Raw genomic sequence first — 23810 nt, 5'->3', positions numbered from 1 at the left:
GCTAAATGGCTGACGTTATGGTTTCACGGTTGAATGTTAACGTTACCCCTTTCCTAGCTAGAGGTACAGCAAGAGTGTCTGACAGCATAGTGTTAAGATGGCCAAGTATGCCTCTTGCTAGCCAGCTAACGTTAGCCGGCTATGTAAAGACTGCTGGCTAACGTTAATCGTCTCTTCAGCACCAACCAAGTGCATACGAGCTGCCAAGTGTACCTACCGATAGACAGCGGTAAACGGCGAGTCTCCAGCATGTAGCTTATCTTGCCATTAGCCCCAGGCCTTAACAAAACGAACACTGAAAAAACACAAAATTCCGTAAAGGAAAATAAAGCTTTTAAAACTGATTCTGACAGGCGCGAAAAGGTAGATCATCGGAGGGCACTTTTCAAGATGGCGGTTCCGTCAACTTCAGCCGGCGACCCCTTCCCCCACTACAGCTACAGCGTCTGTCATTCACACTGTCACAGCAACATTATTGGTTGTTATCCCATCTCTCAAACCAGGCCGTGAGGTTTGATTGGCTACAGAGCGTGTCACTTGACTGCGTCGTTCAGTCGAAGTATCTGTACACTGTGGCCAAGAAGAGCGGAGTTTATTCAGTTCTATTAACTCTATATGTTTAGTAAAACGCATGTAGGCACAGAAACGTAAAGAACAAAAATGTAGTTCAAGTTATGAGTTAGGAAATCATTTTTGGTGACATTTTGTTATGTTAAAACAGTAACCCCGCTCGCACGTTTGCTTGGCATTGCAAAACGAACATAGCCTCACAGTACGAACACGCCCTTGGCTCGCCGAGAAACGCCCTATTAATTGAAGGTTACAAATAGACATATCTTTAGATTATTTTCACCTATGGCCTCATCTCGAAAGCGAACGAACAAATTACATAGGTGTAACCAAGTAAACACATACTTTAATGGGAACCTGCTAACATTTTAACACAGAGGTGGATAATTCCAATGAACCCAGCTGATAATAAGAACGAACAGAAACACAAGAAACAGCACACACTTTGTTTTAAGTTATATTTGTTTGATTTAGATTCTACTTATTTTTTTAATTTTTGAAGCACTTTGTCTACGCCTTTACTTCTGTTTACAACAGTTTCCATTTTATTAGACAAGGAATTACTATGGCAGGCGCAGTTCTAGAGTGCTTTGAATGGAGGGGTAGAAAGAACTAGTGTTAATTCATGTTTTTTGCTCACTGAAAATGGGGACACATTCTCTGATACATTTTTATTTACCAATTTATGGTGGGAACATCTTTATTTATGTACAGGAAAATACATGTGATAATTTAAAATATCAAAAAATATAATGGAATATCAGGCAGTAAGGGTCCTGGTTCCTGATTGGGAGTACACTTCACCCCAAAGTCCAGTTTGTTTGATAAGTGTGGACATGATCTGCAGGCCCGTAGCCAGCCTAGTGGAAGTGGGGGGCTTTTTGCAGTTTTCCCTCATTTTGTATTTAATTATGAGGTTGAAATACTTAATTATGAGTTTTAATTATGAGGTCTTTTGAACCACCCAAACCCTCCCTGTCTACGGGCCTGATATGTGCACTAGTTCCACACCCATACTGGTCACATCAGTGAAAACCAACTGTAACCAAACACGAAAGTAGACTGCTATTTAACGCAAAATACAAGACGTTTTTAACCGGTTATGAAACTGTCTCAATTTATTACTGATGCCACAAGATGGCACGTGCAGCCCGCAGAGGACAGACCATGCACATTTTACTTATTTTGGAGTATTTGTACATGTGGTTGCTCCTTCCACCCCTGATTATAAGCGTGTTTCAAGTGAGACATGTATTAGGCCTACAGATTGTGTCGCAGTTTATTTCCGCGTCCATTCCGTAATACAACACTCCATTTGGAAATGACTAAATATAAGACCTCCCTGTGCTGTGTATCTGCCTGATCGAGCGGCGTTAATAACTTAAAAACATTACAAGTTTATTATGATTACGTGCTTTAGATGCCTTAATTATATGCCGAATTAATACAGAGTCCATACTTTTAATGATGAATATTAATCTAGTTTCCAAAATTACGTATATGGATAAATTAGTACGTAAACATAAAACAGAAAGATTTCTGAATAGAGTTCCATACCCGGTGTGTTTCACGACAGTGCAGCTGCAATTATGGTGCCTTCAGATGCCGCCAAAGCGCACCAAAACCGAATTCCTCAATATTGCTGCTTTAATTCACATTAAGAAGCTCGGTAGCTCTCTGGGGTGTCCCTTCCCTGTTGTTTCATGAAGACTAAGACTATCATTTGGGAGGATTGTACAATTATAAAAACTTATCCTAATAGTACAATCCTCCCTAATTATAGTCTTAGTCTTCATGAAACAACAGTCCCAGTTTACTGGACAGAGCACAAATTGTGTGTTAAGAATGCCAATAAAATGCACTTGTTAGAGTATTTACATGATCCTTTATTGTTAAAGAATACAAAAAGAAATAAATCAACTAAAATAAGTAAAGGTGTATTTGTCTCTGAGCAGTCTGCCCATAGAACCACTATAGAAACACACATGTAGGCTAGTAGGCCTATAGCACTTTACATACTGCCCTTCATCACAGACTTCATTTAAAACACATTTGCAACTTTATCAGCCTCCTCTAATTATCTCAACAACTGCTAGAATATATTAATCAAACTTCTAACAACAATATGAACAGCAGTCTTCATACAGCAATATAACAGTAACAATGACTAATTATGAAAAATAGGGTTGGGTATCGTTTGGTTTTTTTTCGATTCCAGTGCTAAATCGATACTTTTAAAACGGTGCCGGTGCCTAAACGGTGCCTAAACGGTGCCTGAACCGGTACTTTTCAATAAAGTAAAAAAAAAAGATAAAAAAAAAATAAGGGTAGTAAACAACAGTCAGTGACTTGTTTATTGCTAAGGCCATGGTCAAAATTAAAGATTTAATAATAACGTAATAACTATAACAATAACTTATTTCACCAGTAAATTGCTGTTGAACCCCAGATGGGAAAAGGGTATTTTACAATTACTGTCAATGCACCACGAGGCTACCAGTTTTAAGTGAATCTGTGTTGTTTAATTCCGACAATGGCAGCTGCAAGTGAACGCACCGTCTGTGTTGTTTAATTCCGACCATATAAACATACTGTATATCTATGAATTGCGACAACGGCAGCTGCTGCGCTGCAGAGCAGACTGTTACATCCCGCTGTTGAAGTCCTGCACAGTGAAATACAGTCACACTTTACACTGTTTAACGTTAGCTGTCAGCATTTTAACCGTGATTAATCCAGCTGCTAGCTAAAGGTAGGCTAACGTTACATGCTGTCAAGTGTAGTGTAAAGTCAGGCACCGAAATGAGGCACCGAAATTTTCGTTCTTATTCGTTCTCGTTACTACCGTTTACGTCGGCACCTGTTCCCTATTGGCATCGAGTTTCGGTACCCAACCCTAATGAAAAAGAATGGTCACAACCTTAAATAATAACAGTATTTAACTGAACAGCAACATGTACATGTGTTATTTTAATACGGGCTGATAACAATAAGGTAAAAGCACTGCTGAGTGAACAGAAAAGGTTCCAGGATTAATACATCCTGCTGTTAGCCCGGTCCGGAGCAGGCTAGCTGTTAGCCTGGCTGTTAGCCCGGTCCGGAGCAGGCTAGCTGTTAGCCTGGCTGTTAGCCCGGTCAGGAGCAGGCTAGCTGTTAGCCTGGCTGTTAGCCTGGTCAGGAGCAGGCTAGCTGTTAGCCTGGCTGTTAGCCCGGTCCGGAGCAGGCTAGCTGTTAGCCTGGCTGTTAGCCTGGTCAGTAGCAGGCTAGCTGTTAGCCTGGCTGTTAGCCTGGTCAGGAGCAGGCTAGCTGTACACATTGACATATGACTGTACAGAATAAATCTCCATGGTAATTTAGGTGCCTCTGCTTTTGTGAAACCGAGTCAAGACTAAATTAATTGAGCCAGGATAACTGGGAAATTTCAGATTAATCCGCCATCTGGTGTGAAATAGCCAGAAGATGAAGTGTGTTTAGCGCATATGTATCTCAGAATCACATTATAAAAAAATAAAAATAATTATAAAACATATTAACTTGTGTTACAACATATTATTATTATTATTATTATTATTATTATTATTATTATTATTATTATTATTATTATAAATAAATCAAAATTCGTAAATGTAAATCTAAGATTAACTACATTTCAACAAATGTAGTTACATTACCCTACAACAACAAATACATGAGAAGTTAGTTCCTTCCTTCTTTCCTTGAGCCACCTGAACGCAGCACTTGGTTTACACAAATCCTGTCAAGTAATCTGTCCTCGCCGGCTCGCAGGGATTCAGACATCATGCTGTCATCCGAGGGTGGCGACAAACTATAGCGTCAATATACAATCTGAGCGACACACACACAGACACACACAGTACGTGTCTCTCTGACGGTGCATTGAGGAGGAAGCTGCAATGGCGATGAAAATGGATTTAAAAGGCATCATAGAGCAAATGGAGACGGGAGAGCAAGATGCTGCTCTGACGGCTCTGCAGAGCTACAACAGGGAGGTAAAGAAACAGCAGAAGCAGCAGCAGCAGCCTGTGCACTGAAACATACGTTAATCATACACATCATGTAGCCTCTGGAAGTGCTGCCTATTATACATACCCACAGCGTTATGCTTTGTTTAATAAGATAAAACACTGATTTTGTAATCATGTATGGATGATGTTCACAGAGCGAAATGGCTGTTTACATGTGAAACATATGTATAGCCAGTTATCTTGAGAAAGCCTAGTTTTTTTGTTTTAATTTATATATATATATATATATATATATATATATATATATATATATAATATAATATTATGGCATGCTGTTTAGAAAATTATTATACATATGTGAAGTTTGAATATATTGAATGAATCTTATTCTGAATATATTGAATGAAAGTCTGAATATATTGAATGAATGTTTGAATATATTGAATGAAAGTCTGAATATATTGAATGAAAGTCTGAATATATTGAATGAAAGACGTGATGAAAGGGACCTGCCTGGCCAGAGAGGTTCCTTTCATTGGGTTTCATGAAAGGCGCTATATAAATAAATGTAATTATTATTAATTATTATGTTTATTAACCGTTATTATACAGTATGTCTACCTCTTTAGACATACTGTATACAATTAAGTTGCATGTTAAACTGGGCTGGATGAATGAAAATGAATGGATATTAATATATTATGTATACATCATGTTTTAATGCTAAACATATATGTGGAAGGCACAGTGAACTGTATGGCTACAATATCGGCTACTTTACCTATAGTAAGCTTATCTTCAATGTGTAAATTAAATGCTTTTTTTTTCACAATTATAGGCCAATTTATATTTGATGGATTCATATTATTGTATATGACACATTTTAATGTTGAATAAAGAAACTTTTTTAACATAATTTGGCGGACCCCTGCACTAACTCCGGGGACCCCCTGTTGAATATCTCTTATTTAGATGATAAGCATTCTCCTTTTTAGGGGAGACCAGCAGGGCTGGTTGGCACACGCTAGATTTCTCCAATTCCCATGCTTATTATTAACATAGTCTGGCTAGTCCACACAGCATTCCTGGATGGGAGAAAAATGTGCTTCGGTTTATTAGCATTTCTTTAAACCAATCACAATAATCTTGGGCGGCGCTAAGCACAGGGAAAAGCCGCAGTACCTCTGCAAAATAGTCTCAGGAAGGAACTTGTTTTGGTGGAACATGTGTACGTTCAAAAGTAGTTTTAGTCATGCAACGGAAAACTCAGATTGGACAGATAGTCTAGCTAGCTGTCTGGATTTACCCTGCAGAGATCTGAGGAGCAGTTAACCATAGTCCTCACAAATCCACCGGAGGTTAGAACGCCAACACAAAGACAGAGGAAGGGGACGGACATCTAACCGAAAAAGTGTGAAATCCAGCGGAATTTCCGGTGGCAACGGAGCAATCCCGGACGTGGAACGTCCGGGATATAGACTAATATGGCATTAATGCCAGCCGGACAGAATTAAACCCTGTGATCCACATCAGTTATTCTCTCCTGAAGGCCTTCCCTTCCCTTTGCTCTGGTGTCTCTGTTTACAGCCATCTGAAGGCAGCAGGTATCTCTTCCACCTGCAGCCTTTAGCTGGAGAAATGATGTCACTGTCGAGCCATAATTAAACACAGCAGATCTTTTGCAAAATAACCAAAGAAACCCCCATGTTGGTTTTGATTGACTATTCTACAGTTTCTTCTGCAGTGTAAATCAACAGGTGTGTTGGAGACAGACATATTGTCCCATGGAAAATTGTAGATCAATTAAAACTTCTCTCTCTGCTAATAACTCCATTAGGACCGTCTACTCCTTCAAGTCCTCCCCTGGTGTCTCCATCACCGGGGCAACGGCTCTGTGCACCCTTTTGTTTTGAGGCTTGTGTGTCACATTTTTAGTTACAATACAGGTAGGCCTAGATGTAATGAGCGGCACGATGGGATAGATATTGTTTGTGTAATAATGTTAATTGTTATTTTTTTAGGGGATCGTTACCAGGATCATGTTTATGTCGCAGTTTGAAGATTAAAAGAGGCAACAGTTTTGTTCCCAGATTGTGAGTAATTATCTTTCCATGTAATACTGTCAAATCTAGCTGAACCTCAGAATTAAATGTTTTTTATTCTACTTTCATTTTACTTGGCGATAGGGTGGTAGTAATCTGCAGATGGGTATTGTATGGATCATTGTGAGGATAACTTAACATCGTGCAATATCACGCACAGAAAACCTGGTGACCGTCGGCTCTTTAATATTTCCAATAAGGTGAATTCAATTTATGAAGAGTCAAATGTTGTGTCTCAATTCGCGCACTTCTGTACTTACACTTGCTCTTTTGAGTACATAGTGCTTTTACACTGATATAGTGTTGCAACATGCAAGTACCTGAATGCTGCATTCAAAGCGGTCAAAATGTTGAGTGTGGATTGCTGGACGCTACTCGCACTCAACGGCCGCCATCTTTGCTACAGAGCGGAAGCTACGGGACCACCAACGTATTTAGAAACTTGTGAAAATGGCAGGCAAGGAAGCTGCAGCGGTTATTATTGAAATGGTGAATCACAAAGTGTACAAATGTAATATTTAATTTTTTTATATGTACCACTCGTAAGTTAGTTAGAAAACAAACCGGGCGGACGACAATAGGTAGCAGTAACACTCCACCTGGCTGCAATTTACCAATAAACAGAAGTAGAAGAAGAGTAATTTAATAACATAAGTGTGCACAGTGCACTACATGTTGAAGTGGGAATTATGTCTAAAATACAGGCCCAAAATAAGGCCCAAGAAATCTGACTCCAATTACCTGAGCCTTCTTTAATCGGACTTAATGTTTACCAAAACACAAGGATCAATCTGAGACGAAGAGTTCAGTTAAGCAAAGTTTACTGATTCCAGCATAAGAGGTTACAACACAGTTGCGGGTTCACAAACAGAGACTAAGTTTCCCTAGCAATCAGACATCAAGTCAGAGCTGGTCCACCAAGTTGTCCTCCGAATTATGAGCTCTGATCTGTTTTCTCCCTCAAGCTTTTAGCCATTCCTCATGGGGGGGGGCTTCTTGTTTCTCTCTCTGGTATCTTCACAGACACACATGCCAAGGTCGGGGCCTCATGTGGTGCAACTTCCTCTTCCGTTCTTGCAACCTTCAAACACCTCTATGCCATAAAAGCCTAAACTATTTTTATGACTCAGAGGTCACCCAGAGTACTTTTAACGACTTCATCAATGCCTAACACAGCTCTTTTGCAACAAGCACATACACACATTTTGATTAATGGGCACTCTCGGAAGTATCCGAATGGAGATAAACTCTCAAATTCTGCTCTTGCCAGTATATTTGAGCTGCTGTGTTCACATGTGGACATCCCTGACAACAATAAGTTTCCTCTGAGGAAAACAGGACTATGTGTTCTATTACCACCCTGTATGCAAGTCTACCACAGGTGCACCAGACAGCCTTGGCCACAAAATGACCATGTGTGTTTAGTTGCACTGCGGAAATAGAGCTCTCAGTCTTCATTTGTCTAAATGCCACCTGAGCTGGACCACATGCTGTCTGCTAACCCCAGGTGGTGAGCACTGCTGCATGGTTCCCTCAGCCTCGTTAGCCGTGTGGGCGTTGATCTGAAACGCAATTGGATTAGATTCTCTGATACACAAATACAGTCACCTACAACCCAGTCAAATCCTACTCTGCTAAACCCCTTAAGAGATGAGAGCTTAGTGTAAACTCTGTGGTAAAGGTCTCTGGTGTATACCTTTCTCAGTAGCCTATGCTTCAGCCTGTTTTCGTGAACCATACGTTTAAAAAGCTACAAAAAATGTAAGCACTTTAATTTGTATGATTTCCACATTTCTTTTTTGCTATGTGCACCACATCGACTGCTGCTGTATAGAATGTGGCTGGCCGTGTAGGGAGGAGTTCGGGGTTATGGGTGGGCATTAAAACACAGGACTTTTAGCCAGGGAGTGGAGTTTGCTTCCTGGGGAAAACAAAAGACTTTCACCCAGGAACTGCATGTTCCTTAGTAGTGTTTTAATCCAAACCACCATCTTTTTCCTAAACTTAGCTATTCGTTTTGTTGCCTAAACTTAACCCTAATCTCTGCCGAACGACCGGCGGCTGGCGGTGCTCTGTACCTGGCTCACAGTCACCTATTCTTGGCTAACTGAACGGAGCACCGTAGCCGTGTTGCAGAGCTCTGTAGCGGCTAAACACATCTACTAACTGCCGCTGATGTGAGGAGCTGTGACGGAGGTCTGTAGCTGGCGTCACAAAGCTCTGTAGCGGCTGAAACAGCTAGCATCTGCTGCTCAGCGTCATGGAGCTCTGTAGCCGATGTCACATGACCAGCGGTTTCCAGGGAGAAAGCTCTGATCAAGCCACTGTACTCGACCTGCTAACTGCCATTCATCAGGCCACAAAAACACAAAGACACCAAATGAATGCTGATGTTGCTCTGGTTTTGCTGGATGTATTTGCCGACACATTCACCATAAAGCTTTATATAATTCAGAGCTGTAAACACAACATCCACATAACATTAGATTTACTATTAGAGTTAACACTTGAAATGATAAAGGAACCATAAAGGAAAGTGAACCATACCATGATCATTTTGACCTCTGATCATAGGATTTCATCAAACTTTTTGTTTCTTTTTACAAATGAACCACAACACTGACAATGAGGAAGATAATGGGAATAAACATGAAACAACATTTAAATCATACCCTGTAAACTAAAGAAATCAGGTTTGAATTGAAATCAAACACTATTACTAATTATCTTTATGTGGATGTTGTGTTTTATAGCTCTGAATGCCATTATTTTAAAAATATATATATTTTTTAATTCAAATGTGTGAAAATATACATGAATATAAATCCAACATAGTTAAAGGTAGCTGCTATTGTAGATTCACTGCGCCTTCCACACGTGATGTATAAATATTGACCATTTATTTTCATCCATTTGGCCCAGTTTAATATGCAACTCAATTATATACAAAATATGCAGTACACTCTAAGCAATATCTGTGTATTAACAGTAGTATGATTGTATATTTTAACAGAAATTTTAAAATGTGATTCACAGTTTTTTTTACATTTTGAATTGCATAATTTGCGCCCGACAACTTTTGACCACGGAGATTGGTTTTCACTTTTTGTGCCTATTTTTACGACAGTTTTGAAGATTTTTTTTTTCTCAAATTTCTTGTCACTTTTTTCTACATTTTGGCAATTTTTTCCGACGTTTTTTGTCATTTTTGTCTACCTTTGTGACACTTTTTTCGAACACTCTGTGTTCTAACTGTAGTTACACACATCATTTCCGTTTCCATTTCTTACGTTAGAGGTCTGCAGCATGACAACAAAATCCTGCTGCTTCCTGATAAATGCTGTTGCTTCTCTGGTTGTACCAAACAACCTCAGAATCACTTTTATGATTACTTTGCTCTCTTTTTTGTCTCACATCTTCAAGATTTACTGTATGTTTTCTCTTTCTTTCACACCTTTATTTGTGCCTTCTGCTTCTCCTTCCTTCAGATGAACCACTGCTTTACGTTCAGCAAGGAAGACGAGCAGTACAGAGAGGTATTCCTGGCACCATCATTACACTGAGAGTCCTCCTATCTATTTAGTTAGGATGCATTTCTCTTTAAGGTACCTCAAGTATATTCCTCATTTTGAACTTCTTTGCTACAGTCAAGAAAGACTTCTTCTAAACCTTGAAATATACTTTAACCCTCTGAGGTCTAAGGGCATTTTCACATATCTTCTTAAATTTACCTTTTTAAGGTATTTGCATATAACTGATCCCTGTGTGTTTCATATCAAAATGTTCAGAACAAACTCAGCTGTATAGGGATGCCCACATTTTTTCTAGAGCAATGTGTAAAGAGATAATTTGGCGCTAAAGCTGAAATATTGATGTTGGCTTCCTTAAATCTCTTTTTGAAAACAAATCTTAACTTATGATGTGTTGTGAGAATTGTTTCGGTGTTTGAAATTAGTTTACCAAAGTCTTTAGGTTATATATGATTAAAATAGTAAATAAATGTCTGAAATGAAATGTTGTAATATCGCTTTTTGTCAAACATAGGTGCGTCTCTCATCCTCAGAGGGTTTTAAAGAATGTTTTAGGACATATTTTAAAGCTCATGCTGTACTTATTCATACATTTTCAGATGTGTAGATTTAGAGCTGTACATCTAAGTCAGCAGTGAAAGAACACTATCTCACCTCCTCTGTGTCATCTGTCTCTCCCTGTGTGTGCATGCCCCCCGTGTTTTAGGAAGAGAAGTTACGGAAGGTATGAATAAGCAATGAGCAGTGTCTTATGCTTCTTCCACAGTTTGTCTACAATTTCCGACATATTTTTGTATCTTCAATATTTTGGCGTATTCCCCGCATCCTATAAGGAATCCCTCAGGAACATTATGATGTCACTTGATGACCCAGCTGGTCTTCTATTGTAAAGTTCACAACCCTTCTATATGTCCAAAGATGAACATCTTGTGCAGCATTAGTGAACTCGTGGTGTGCAGTGAACTCAGCAGCTGACATGAATGCGATATAGTTGGGCGCCCGGATAGCTCAGTTGGTAGAGCGGGTGCCCATATATAGAGGAGGTTTACTCCTCGACGCAGCGGGCCAGGGTTTGACTCCGACCTGCGGCCCTTTGCTGCATGTCATTCCCCCTTCTCTTCCCCCTTTCATGTCTTCTGATGTCCTATCCAAATAAAGGCAGAAAATGACCAAAAACATAATCTTAAAAAAAAAAAAATGAATGCGATATAGTTGTTGTGAAAGAAGAGACAAATAGGTAGAGAAAACGAAAAAGAGAGAGGTAAACAAAGATAAGGTATTGTGGCAGTCATGAAGCCACGTGAGACAGCATACACTGTAAAACTTTTCACAGTAAATTAGTTATATACTGGCAGCAGCTACGCCAGTAAACTACATTTAAAATGTTAAGGTATTTTACTGTAAATAGACCTACAGTTTCATACTGCATTATTTTAATTTACAGTAATATACTGGCTGCAGTGTAATTTCCGCCTTTTCCTTTATTTTCCCAAGATGCATTGGTATTAACAGTAAAAACCTGTAATCTGTAACATTCGCAGATAGTGCTGTATTATTATGATTTTCTCCCAGAATGCATTGCAATTTACAGTATGACCCTGAATAACATTAAAACAGTAAGATACTGTGAGGTTTTAGTTGTAAATTTACATCAAAGGTTTACAGTGTGGGATAGAAATGGTGTTAAATTGAGTTCAGGTGCAGCTTATGTGCCATTGCGTGCCTTCTTTATCCAATAGACATAGAGCACACACCTGCACACAGACTGTAGGAAATTATTATGCAAGACAGCTTAGCGGACGTATTTATCAGTGCCAGTTTTAGCTGCCTGCATCAGGTCACATCATCGGCCAGAAGACATAGGAGTTCATATATTGACGCAAATGTGTGAAATGTTGCTGTTCCCTTTCTCTTACGTGTGGCAGTGTAGTAGCAATATTGTGCTGTGGAATTTACTAGAAAGTACACTGTGACAGGGTTAATATGTCAATCAGTATCTTGCTGAATGCTTCATATTACCTTGCATTTCTATTATTATTATATACCTATGTGAAATAAATACGTATGTGGTCTCAATTCCCCTATTTGAAATGTTTAGTTTTAAGTTTTGAAATTTCAAAAACTTACAATAATATATTTTATGATTCACCAATTCAGAAAATGTTAGCACCCAATATTTAAAATGTATATTAAAGTGGCTCAAATTAAATTAGCTGAATTTAGATCTATAAAATCCAACTGCTGTTGGCACCGTCAACATGTGAATATATATATATATATATATATATAAAAAAAAAACCTTTAAATTTCACAACTGAAATAAACTGACAATTTAAAATTTTAAAGGGACCACATACATTCAGAAATGTTTTTTTTTTAGAGTAAAACATTTCAGAACAGTGGTATTTAAATTTAAACATTAAGTATTTAGTGGTGCTTCAGTTTGCCAATCTGAATGAATATAGGTCTAACCTGTCTGAGACTCCGATCTGAATGAATATAGGTCTGACCTGTCTGATACGTTGTGTGATGTAGCTGCTGGGGGAGCTGGTTCTCGGCTTCCTGAACAGAGAGTTGCAGCCGTCCTGTCAGCTGGCCTGTCTAGAAACGGTCCGAATCCTGACCAGAGACAAGGATTGTCTGGATCCCTTCCTCAGCCGCTCGGCCATGTCCACTCTCGCTCGCTACGCCGGCATCGCCGTGTTCAGTACTGCCACACCTGCACACAACCAGCCGGGGGAGGGCCAAGGTAACTCATACATCTGCCCATGCACAAACTATATATTATTTGCACATATTGCACTCAACCCATTCAGCCTCTTTAATCCTTTGCTTTAGTCTATAAGAAAATTACCCTACTTCTCACATGATTTCTTACCTCTATAAACATTTTCATAATGAGTTTATGGTCTCAATCACTAGTTTCAGCCTCTTTTTTCCTTTAAAACTAATACCTAAAATCATCTGCTGTGAACATCCATCATAGTTCAGTGAGTTGTGTTCACAGTTTTCCTGCTCAATGCGGAATTATCAGCAACATTCAGGCATGCTCACTCTCAGTTTGACCTCCAAATAAAGTGTTTATAATATGAATAAACTGTTGTTGACCTGTTGACCATACTATTCCCAGATGTGAGGGATTGGTAGTGATAAGTATACTGCTATTATTGCTGATAAATTATGGACAAAACTACAAAAATAAGACCTAAGTGGTATTAAACCAGAATTATCCTTTAGTGTCTTTCATCTTTTTTCTGTGTCCATTGTCCATCTATAGATTTTTTCTATTCTACGGTCTTGACTAAGTAGGTGCTGATTGGAAGAAATCTCACTATCTGAAAACATTTGGGGATATTTGAAACACACATATTAAATGTCAACAGGGCTAAAGTTCACCCATGTCTAATGAGCTGTGTGTGTTGGTCAAGACAAGATTCAAGGTGTCATTCAAGCGCAGCGCAGAATCTAAAGAGATGACATAGAGATAGAAGCAGCTCGGTTTATCCTAAAAGGGGTCTAAATGAAGGTTGAATGTGCTTCTTGACCTTGCCATTCTTTCTCTTCCCAGTGGAGGGTGAGGGAGGAGAGGGGGATGAGGCAGCAGAAGCATCCAGCGAGGGGATGGAGGAAGCCTCCCCTTCTTCAGAAAACGCTGACCAGGAAGTGATTGCTGAGGCTCTCAAGTCCATCTGTAACATCCTGCTACACAACCAGACGGGACAGGTCAGTCTGCTGCGGGTCTCCTCAGGTTTAACAGAAGTCCTCAGATTATAACATGTCATTTGGTTGATGCTAATTTAAATTAGAGATGTTCCGATACCGAAACAAGTATCAAAAAAGCCTCCGTTACCGCCTAAAATGCTGGTCTCGGTATATAGGAAAGTACTGGAGTTTACTACCGATCCGATACCACGTAATTTATCCCTGAAGAAAATCTACTTTAAAGTAGTTTATTTATGTTCTTTTTCCGTTATGACTGACTGTCAAACTGGATAATAAAAGAAAGTTCTGTGGCGTTCATTGTTTTTGTTTGTTCATGTTTCACAAAGAGTTTAATAACAAAGATATAATTCATATCACATCCATACAGGAATAGTAGTATACAGCTGTTAAAACATAGTAAAATATATGTATTTTTTAACACACTGGTATCGGATCGGTACTCGGTACTCGGCTGATACACAAGTTCAAGTATAGGTATCGGGGAGCAAAAAATGGTATCAGACCATCTCTAATTTAAATCAATAAAATGTATCTTTGGATGGATGGATGGATGGATGGCAGGTGATAGCAGCAGATCTCCAGCTGATAAAGGGCGTGGCAGAGAGGCTGAAGCAGTGCCATGATCCCATCTGGAACCATGAGGTATGGACATCAGTTAGAAAGAGGATTCCATTTGTTGTGTGAGAGGTAACCTTTGTGTACATATTCATTAAGCCAACACATTCTGTCTCCTGCGTTCCACTTTTTAACCAAGTGTCTGATTTACCGAAACATAACCATAAAAACAGCCTATGTATCTTTGTTAATGCAAATTTTTTAAATATGAACATAAGTTTAAGAAGATTGGGTAATACTTTTCAGCACAGGTGCCAATACAAACACATACCAAAGCTCAGTTAGCTTTGGTACAAAAAACATAAAAGATATTTTTTTTGATACCTTTCGGCTGTGGAAGGACGTAATCATGTTGGTTATTTTTTTACCAACCTTTTTTCATTCAAAACATCTGAAATATATTTGTGTTTAATGCTGTGTCAACTCAAAGCAGTTGAACTACAATTTGCCTAAAAAAAACAGTTATCAATATGACCTACTGTCATACAGGAAATACCTCTATGTATATATATATATATATATATATATATATATATATATAGCTTCTGATGCTGGGCTTTATGTCGGTCTGCTGGGGTGCAACTTGACCCCTTGTACTTCGTATATATATATATATATATATACACACACACAGACAATCATTTAGTGCCTGCTTTTGGTACTTTACAGTTTCTGATACATTCGTACCAAATAAGTATTGAGGCCCGATTAGAGGTGGGGAAAGAAAAATTCTAAGATTCATCGTGATTTTCTGTCTCAAGTCAAGTCAATAATCAGACATTTAAAACCCAGTTCTGATCACGTGTTACAACTCTGTAAGACCGGCTGTACGTTCCTAACAGCTGAACCAGTTGGATGGTGAAACGTAACGGACGTAAACATGTGTGCCGTGTTTACGTTGTAAGCACAGATGGATAAATACTTTTTAATGTTATCATTTGATTCAGAACATGCTGAAGTCCTGCTACCTTATTGTTTTTTTTTTTTTGTTGGTTCTGGAAATATTTTGGCAAATGTAACCTTCTAGTTGACTCATCTCTTCCATTTGTTACTACTATTGCAGTAATATAAGATAATGGAAGTAAACTCAATCTGTTTATTTTAAATGTGGCAGCAAGTAGTCACATAGTGAGAAAAAATAAATCATGTATAGAAATCAACATTTTGATGTATCGATGATTGTTTTATAATCGCATCGTAGCCCTCTGAATCTGAATTGAATGGTGAGGCGCCTACTGATTCACACCCCTCTTGGATATCCAGCCGTACTCGGAAGAGGAAAAAGCAGAATAAATAAATGTCCATGCGTCTGCTTCCTGTCCAGGTGCGATTCTTCGACCTGCGCCTCACCTTCCTGCTGACCGCCCTGAGAGTGGACGTCAGGGCGCAGCTGGCTCAGGAGCTTCACGGCATCAGTCTGCTAGGTAACTGATTTCCTGTGTGACCATCAGTGTAACTACTGACCTGGGAAACCAACGTCAGCTTTCCAGGTCACCAATGTCTGTAACACCTGGGATGTTCTGACAGGAAGTCCAACAGCTCATGATCATAGGCTGTAAAAATAATGGATGTAGCTTCTGGGCCTGAAGTCAATGCTGAAGTGCCTTAAAGCTACATTCTATCTAATTTCACGCAAAGTGAAGTCCTTTTCTATAGAAGTCTATAAGAATATGAGCCTACTTCTCTCTTGATTTATTACCTCAGTAAACATTTTCATAATGAGTTTATGGTCTCAATTGCTAGTTTCAAGTCTTCTTCAATACAGCATGATGTTCATTTAGTAAATGATGGTCCTATTTATTTTAAAATAGACAATTAAGCAGGGGATGCTTTAGGACCTGTGAATCAGGCTTAGCAATGCTAACCATGCTAACACTGTGGACATTAAAATAGACCTCAACTTGTTTTGGGGTGTTTTTGTCTTAAACTTTGACCCTCTCACTGTGTGTTTTCACTTCAGCAAAGTTAAGTGGAACATTTTGGTTGCCTGAGATTGTCTTGTTCAGCATTCTGTCAACAAAGCTAGCGAGCTACCGCTAGCAACAGCTGGTAATTTAAGGGAAAGTTTGCAGATTTTCTGTTCTGCTGTACATGCAAATGAACAGTGCCAGTAGGCGGAGGTCTTTGTTTACCCGCTAGAAGGGTTGAAAATCACAACTTTCCTTCCTTAGCATTTAGCTTAGCGCAGCGCCATTGGAACCATAAACAACACTGGCTTGGCCACGTCATCCTCCCCAGCTCCACCCTCTTGTCAAAATCATCACGTTCAAAACAGCAGTCTGCAAACCAATGGGTGACGTCACTGATGCTACGTACATTATTTTTTACAGTCTATGCTCATGATAGATCTAAAACAAGAAGCAAATGATTTTGTAAACAGAAGGTGCCAATGTACTAAGTTAAAGAGCATAAGTTCCGTAAGATCATTTCCTGTCCTGTGTATATTCCAGGCAACCAGTTGGATGCCACACTGGATCTGAGTTGGCCAGATACATTGGAGACAGCCAGGGCGGGGTTAGAGGACGTCCCACCGGAACAACTGCCCCCACTGAGCCGGCAGCAGATAGAACTCGCCATGGAAATACTGAAAATACTGTTCAATATCACATTTGACACAACCAAGCGCAAGGTCGACGAGGTACAGACGAAAATGACCCGTTAGGAGAGGTTTTTTTCTTCTTAGTTCAGCCATGTTGTGATCAGTATTATACTATCAATTGTGACTTTATGTTGTCAAAAGTCACTGAATATAATAGTTCATCCAAAATCCGCTTTCTGTATGATGAAACGGAATTACTCATTACTATTGTTTACTCTTCAGGATATTATGAGGGGACATCTCACATTCACAATTACCTCACACACTGAAATGCGTTACATACTCTCACATACTATACTGAAACCTCACACACATACACAACACAACTGAAACACTCATAAACACTGTGTGTGTGTGTGTGTGTGTGTGTGTGTGTGTGTGTGTGTGTGAGTGAAGGAAGAGGCAGCTGGGTACAGACATTTGGGAGCCATACTGAGACACTGTCTATTGAGTCATGCAGACGGAGACGAGCGCACTGAGGAGTTCCACAGGTAGGACAACACACGCTCCGACTGTTTTTCTGTCCGTTGATTCACACAGGCATTACTCTTACATGTGCCCTAACTCCCCCTCTCCCCCCCTCTTTTTCTCAGCCATGCTGTTCACTTGCTAGGCAACCTCCCTCTGCCCTGTCTGGATGTACTGTTGATGCCCAAAGTGCAACAAGGCTCCATAGAGTACATGGGGGTCAACATGGATGCTGTAAACATGCTGCTGGAATACATGGAGAAAAGACTGGACGGGGTAAGACAAGCCCCTGTGTGTATGTGGGTTAATTACCTCCAATATTATAATAATTAGTGAAAAGGCATGAATCCTATCCTGAATTACATCACACAATGCACAACAATGCTTTTAAATTGTGCTAGAATAATATTGATAGAACACTTGTTTGGTTAAAAGATGAAGAAATGAACACAGCCAGGCCAACCTTTGCCACTAGGTGGAGCTGGATGTTAACTTATCAATGAACACACTAGGATGGCAAATACAGCAGAGTTGCCATTTTTTTGCACAAAAAAAATATATTGTGCATATTTATAAATGCAATTGTGTTTGATTATATTACCACCAAATAACATAATCAAAAATTATATTTCTCCATATTTTACATGGTTGTAGTTCATGATACTGACTTGTTGGTTTTGCAATCCAGCAGATTAGTTGTATTTATCATTCAATAATGTTTCATGTTTAATTAAGTCTTCTTGTCTCCCAGGGACATAAGCTGAAGGAGACCCTTCTCCCATCACTCAACTTGCTGACTGAGAGTGCCCGAATCCACCGAGAGACCAGGAAGTTCCTCAGGTCAAAGGTCAGGCCTGGCCTGAGAGAATCCATGATGAAGAGATGACTTATGAGTATTGCTGGTGTTTTGATGACTTGTGTGTGTGTGTGTGTGTGTGTGTGTGTGTGTGTGTGTGTGTGTGTGTGTGTGTGTGTGTGTGTAGGTGCTGCCCCCACTGCGTGATGTGAAGAACAAGCCCGAGGTGGGCAATTCCCTGAGGAACAAACTAGTCCGTATAATGACACACATTGACACCGACGTCAAGGACTGTGCTGCTGAATTCCTCTTTGTTCTCTGCAAAGAAAGTGGTGAGGGAATTTTTTTGGAGAGGGAGTTTGTCGATTTGTTTCAATAATTCATGAACATTTTAGTATGACTGACTTTAAGCCCATGGCTCACTGTGACATCCACTGCTGCGATTGATACTGCCATATCAACGGGAATATGTTCTATGTTCTATCCAGTGTCCAGGTTCATTAAGTACACTGGCTACGGGAATGCTGCAGGTCTGCTGGCTGCCAGAGGACTGCTTCGGGGGGGCAGAGACTCAGGGATCTACTCTGAAGATGAAGATTCTGAGACAGAGGAGTACAGAGAGGCCAAAGCCCAGTCAGTACCACAGATACATTAGTGTAGTTCTTGTTTTATGTTTAACCAATGATGCATCCATCTGCTGCTCATTTGGGTCCGGTTCAGTGTGGCAGCAGACCAAGTAAGGTAGCTCAGGCACTCTCCAGACTCCATGGGATATATAACCCCTCCGGTATGTTCTGGGTCTGCTCCCGGGTCTCCCCCTAGTTGAACATGCCCTAAATACCTACCCAGGGAGGTATCTAGGAGGCATCTTATTCTGTTCTTCACTATCCAAAGCGTCATAGGTGTGCGTAGGGTACCTTACGGTTAGAATGAATGGTAAATCCAGAGCTCAGGCTCCGCTCACTCTGCACCACAAGTTTGTGCTGAGAATACGTACACAACTCTTAATCGGTACCAGAACGGAATGATCGTAGCAATGCTAGGCAAGCCATTCCTCCCAGACACCCCCTGCAGGTAGCTTGACCAATGGCACACTAGCAGTAATTGTGCAAAATGATGCAGGCTTAATGCTGATATGGCACACTGATTAACAGGAACATTTTAAAATGGCAATTCATGTTAAAAAGGTTGCCGCTGACCCCTGCTCTGGAGAATGTGAACTGTTCAGTGTAGAGGCATGGTCAACAGTCAGTCTCCCTGTTGGCTCCTTCTTGAGAGGACGCTCACACAAACATCAACTTAAAGGCTTTCTTTGGCCAAATTAGAAATAAGCATAACATTCTTGTAGTGCCATGAGTGTGTGGGTAAGCGCATCATGAGGTGTGTGTAAAAGTAAAAGTCAAAATAAAATGTATCAGGGACAAGCTGGAGTGTCCCCAGAGTGGTGGTGCATGGTGAAGAGAGAGAAGGTATGGGCTGCAGCCGTCTTAAATACAGATGAGCCAGGCCGTACAGGTGTGCCACATCTCCTGTGACGACACCTGGCCTTGACTCCTCCTACAGGCACCCTCTAAGATAAAGACACACATGCACGCACACACACACGCGCACACACACTTTGGCGATTGCGTTGACCATTCCAGTCTCCAAAATGAATCACAAAACCTGAACCTCATACGCTTCACAAAGGTGCTGTGTGTGTCTGGTGCGGGTCATTTATTTCAGTAAGTTTCAACACACAAAAACAGCACAGCAAAGGGACAACCCCAGGGTCGTCACATGACATTTAGTCACATAAAGGAGATCCTTCTGACCCAGGTGTGTCATGACAGGGGATTGTGTGTATCTGCCCAGAGCTTGTCACCCTAGCCAACTGTGGAAAACAAGAGTCTGGTCCCTATCCAGGAGTTTGGTTCTGTTCTAGAGCCATCGCTGCCCAACTCTATTGTCCACACCAGAGCTGTGATGTTCTGTGTCCCTAGAGGCAGTTTTCTCTGCCTGGAGTCAGAATGCAGTGGAACCCACCTTTGCTGGCCACTTAAATGGCAGAGCAGCAGACCTCTGGTAGCCTTGCCATGCAGAACTGCTGAAGGATTTTCATTTAATTTGTCAAACAAAACGGAGGCTAGCTCTCTCCCCCTCCCTTCCGCGCACTAACCCCCCAACCCCCACCCCCAAATCTTTCTTGTCGGTTATTGACTGGAACACTTTGTTGCGCAGTTTGTTCTTGTTGCTGTTTGTGGAGCCTGGGCTGTCTACAGAGACCGCGTTTTTTTTACAGTGTGTTCAGGGGACAGGCAGATAGCAGATAGTGAGGAGATGTTTGCTGTATGTGACAAAAAATGTTGTAGTGTGATCACTTAGAGCACCTTTAAAGGAAAGAAAATAACAATTCCAGACAAGAGGGGCTTCAGATAGAAAACAAGGAAGAAGAAAAAAAATAGAGTAACATATTTCCACTGCGTTTAGCCTATACACTGTAGATTTTTTTAAATGAGCACTGACTGCGAAGGAAAGCAGAACAACTGTTTCATAAAGCTGGAGCTCTGTACCTGATTGAAAACTGGCCAAAGTTAGTTCAACGCTCTCTTCCTCTCTCAGCAGCAGGGACAGCACAGGAGACAAAGCTAAATAAATGAAACAGACAGAATAAAACGATGATTTCAATTGTTGCCAAAACCATCTCACGCTCAACGTCCATGTATCAGTTGCTCTGGAGATGTGGCTCATATCACATGACCTTCATCAGCACATGGAGTCTGTTGTCATGTGTTGTCAAATTCCCCTCTTTTCTTTATCTCTTCAATGCTGGCTTTAAATTTGGGTTTCAAATCTCAATCACAACCTGATGAAGATCATGTGATATTATTGAAAGCTATGTAATGAACCTTGAGGTGAACTTGTTTTTGTCAGGGGCCGTTTCCAAAAGGGCAAGAATTAACTTTGACCGATGTGAATGTGAATTAAAGTAGCCATTCATTATTTTTGCATATCATGCATCGATGCAATACATATGAGCTGCTCCATTTAAAGGTATAGTAAGTGATGTTAATCCATTACACTTTTTGTCAAATTCAGCGAATATCTTCTCACGGTCACTTAGCTCTCTATTTTCTGTGTGCACTGAAAAAACATCCGGTGTTAATACACAGCTGTGTAAATGGAAATCAAACAGAAAGGAGTGCACCAGCCACGAAACACTGCTCCAGCCAATCAGCAACAGGTGGCAACGCGGCAGTTCATGATGAAGGGGAGGCAGCATGTGAATGTTAACAGATAACTGTCCGGGAATCTCGGGGGGGGGGGGTGGATTCTTCCCCTTCTGAAGAAGATTTTTATATTTGTTATTTGTTAGATATTTGTTTGGCAGTTGAGTTCAAATATGAACAGTCTTTGCGCAGCATCGCTTACTGCACCTTTAAACCATAGACTGCTTTAAACAAATATTGCTGTTTTCTGCTCTCTCTCTCTCTCTCTCTCTCTCTCTCTCTCTCTCTCTCTCTCTCTCTCTCTCTTTTTGTCTCTGTCTCTCCTCCAGTATAAACCCAATAACAGGAGCTGTACAAGAGGAGCAGCCCGATCCCATGGAGGGAATGACAGAGGAGCAGAAAGAAATTGAAGCCATGAAGCTGGTCCAAATGTTTGACCGACTGTCAAGGTCAATAAAACACACACACACATACACACACACACACACACACACACACACACACAAATGATATTTCTTTCTTTCTTTATATTATGACTGGAAATTATAAAGAATAAGTAGACAAGACTCCGAGGCATTTAGCGGCATTTACTGCCAGTTGGTTAGATAATTAATAGTGCCACAGTTTTCCAGTCTGTACTCACACATGCACACGTTATTACATTTGAACCATTTCTCCCTGCAGGACCAATTTGATCCAGCCCATGCAGCTCGGTATGGATGGGAAGATGCGAGAGATTGCTCCAGAGGATCTGCATAAACTGACCCACAATCCTTTGTTCCCACCAGAGCCCCACCAGGAGCCAGTTAATTCAGACAGTGAAGATGAGGCTTAGTAAACACAGAAGCATAAAGGCAGAAATGTGGAAGACCTGTGTCATTATTTTAGATATTCATGTCACACTGGGTTTACTTATTCTGATGGGCGGTGAGTGACGGAAAGTTGGAATGTGTTTAATCAAAGTAAAAACAAAGCATGGAGTACATTGGAGGCAGCTTAAAGGACCACTTTGCTTTTTATATGTGCTATCGTGTCAACCACAAATCACCAGTGTTTTACTGCTCACCATTTTCCATTTGAAAATTGGTTTCCTTCCACGCAAACTTTGTTTCAGTTCATTTCAGTACACTGTAAAAAACAACTTGCTTTGGGGCGCTATGGAGCACTTCAACACCAGAGAGGGTAAAGGTAACACTAAAACATACATACATACACACACACACACACACACACACACACACATATATATATATATATATATATATATATATATATATATACATACATACATATATATATATATGTGTATGTATGTATGTATGTATGTATGTATGTATGTATATATATATATATATATATATATATATATATATATATATATATATATAAATATATATATATATATATACATATACACAGTACAGGCCAAAAGTTTGGACACACCTTCTCATTCAATGCGTTTCCTTTATTTTCATGACTATTTACATTGTAGATTCTCACTGAAGGCATCAAAACTATGAATGAACACATATGGAATTATGTACTTAACAAAAAAGCGTGAATATATATTCTAGTTTCTTCAAAGTAGCCACCCTTTGCTCTGATTACTGCTTTGCACACTCTTGGCATTCTCTTGATGAGCTTCAAGAGGTAGTCACCTGAAATGGTTTTCCAACAGTCTTGAAGGAGTTCCCAGAGATGTTAGCACTTGTTGGCCCTTTTGCCTTCACTCTGCGGTCCAGCTCACCCCAAACCATCTCGATTGGGTTCAGGTCCGGTGACTGTGGAGGCCAGGTCATCTGGCCCAGCACTCCATCACTCTCCTTCTTGGTCAAATAGCTCTTACACAGCCTGGAGGTGTGTTTGGGGTCATTGTCCTGTTGAAATATAAATGATGGTCCAACTAAACGCAAACCGAATGGGATGGCATGTTGCTGCAGGATGCTGTGGTAGCCATGCTGGTTCAGTATGCCTTCAATTTTGAATAAATCCCCAACAGTGTCCCCAGCAAAGCCCCCCCACACCATCACACCTCCTCCTCCATGCTTCACGGTGGGAACCAGGCATGTAGAATCCATCCGTTCACCTTTTCTGCGTCGCACAAAGACACGGCGGTTGGAACCAAAGATCTCAAATTTGGACTCATCAGACCAAAGCACAGATTTCCACTGGTATAATGTCCATTCCTTGTGTTTCTTGGCTCAAACAAATC

At 40.3% G+C, this 23810-nt stretch overlaps 2 protein-coding genes across 6 annotated transcripts in view; one reads left to right on the top strand and one right to left on the bottom strand.

The window, feature by feature from the left end:
* Positions 1–443, bottom strand: part of ppp6r3 (protein phosphatase 6, regulatory subunit 3) — a 30818-nt gene extending 30375 nt beyond the window's left edge. For all 3 annotated transcript variants that reach the window (XM_028584691.1, XM_028584692.1, XM_028584693.1), the window contains exon 1: positions 218–443. The gene's annotated coding sequence lies outside the window, so the exon portion shown is untranslated. The remainder of the gene's footprint in view (positions 1–217) is intronic.
* A 3832-nt stretch (positions 444–4275) lies between these two features.
* ric8a (RIC8 guanine nucleotide exchange factor A) lies at positions 4276–22446 on the top strand. 3 transcript variants are annotated; one of them, XM_028586132.1, is made up of 16 exons: positions 4507–4580; positions 6578–6649; positions 10147–10194; positions 10895–10912; positions 12724–12937; positions 13757–13911; positions 14473–14553; positions 15851–15950; positions 16977–17164; positions 17522–17616; positions 17719–17869; positions 18345–18440; positions 18577–18721; positions 18878–19022; positions 21928–22047; positions 22283–22446. In XM_028586132.1, exons 3-16 carry the CDS (start codon positions 10147–10149, stop codon positions 22431–22433), a joined length of 1707 nt encoding a protein of 568 aa, XP_028441933.1. In that variant the 5' UTR covers positions 4507–4580; positions 6578–6649; the 3' UTR covers positions 22434–22446. The 3 variants fall into 3 exon arrangements, with proteins under 3 accessions (XP_028441930.1, XP_028441931.1, XP_028441933.1); XM_028586129.1 differs by lacking the exon at positions 6578–6649 and having other exon boundaries at positions 4276–4580; XM_028586130.1 differs by lacking the exons at positions 6578–6649; positions 10895–10912 and having other exon boundaries at positions 4276–4580.
* Positions 22447–23810: the final 1364 nt, after the last annotated feature.

This window comes from Perca flavescens, chromosome 8, assembly GCF_004354835.1.
Source record: "Perca flavescens isolate YP-PL-M2 chromosome 8, PFLA_1.0, whole genome shotgun sequence".
NCBI lineage: Eukaryota > Metazoa > Chordata > Actinopteri > Perciformes > Percidae > Perca > Perca flavescens.
Note: the sequence above shows the minus strand (reverse complement) of the source record. Positions and strands in the feature narration are given on the sequence as shown.

Bases quoted from the DNA above. Each gene is read 5' to 3' on its own strand.
- ric8a (XM_028586129.1), top strand. From the start codon at position 4,485: ATGGCGATGAAAATGGATTTAAAAGGCATCATAGAGCAAATGGAGACG. The intron at 4,581-10,146 runs GTAAAGAAACAG...TCCTTCCTTCAG, and splicing joins TGCAGAGCTACAACAGGGAG to ATGAACCACTGCTTTACGTT. The intron at 19,023-21,927 runs GTCAGTACCACA...TCTCTCCTCCAG, and splicing joins TACAGAGAGGCCAAAGCCCA to TATAAACCCAATAACAGGAG.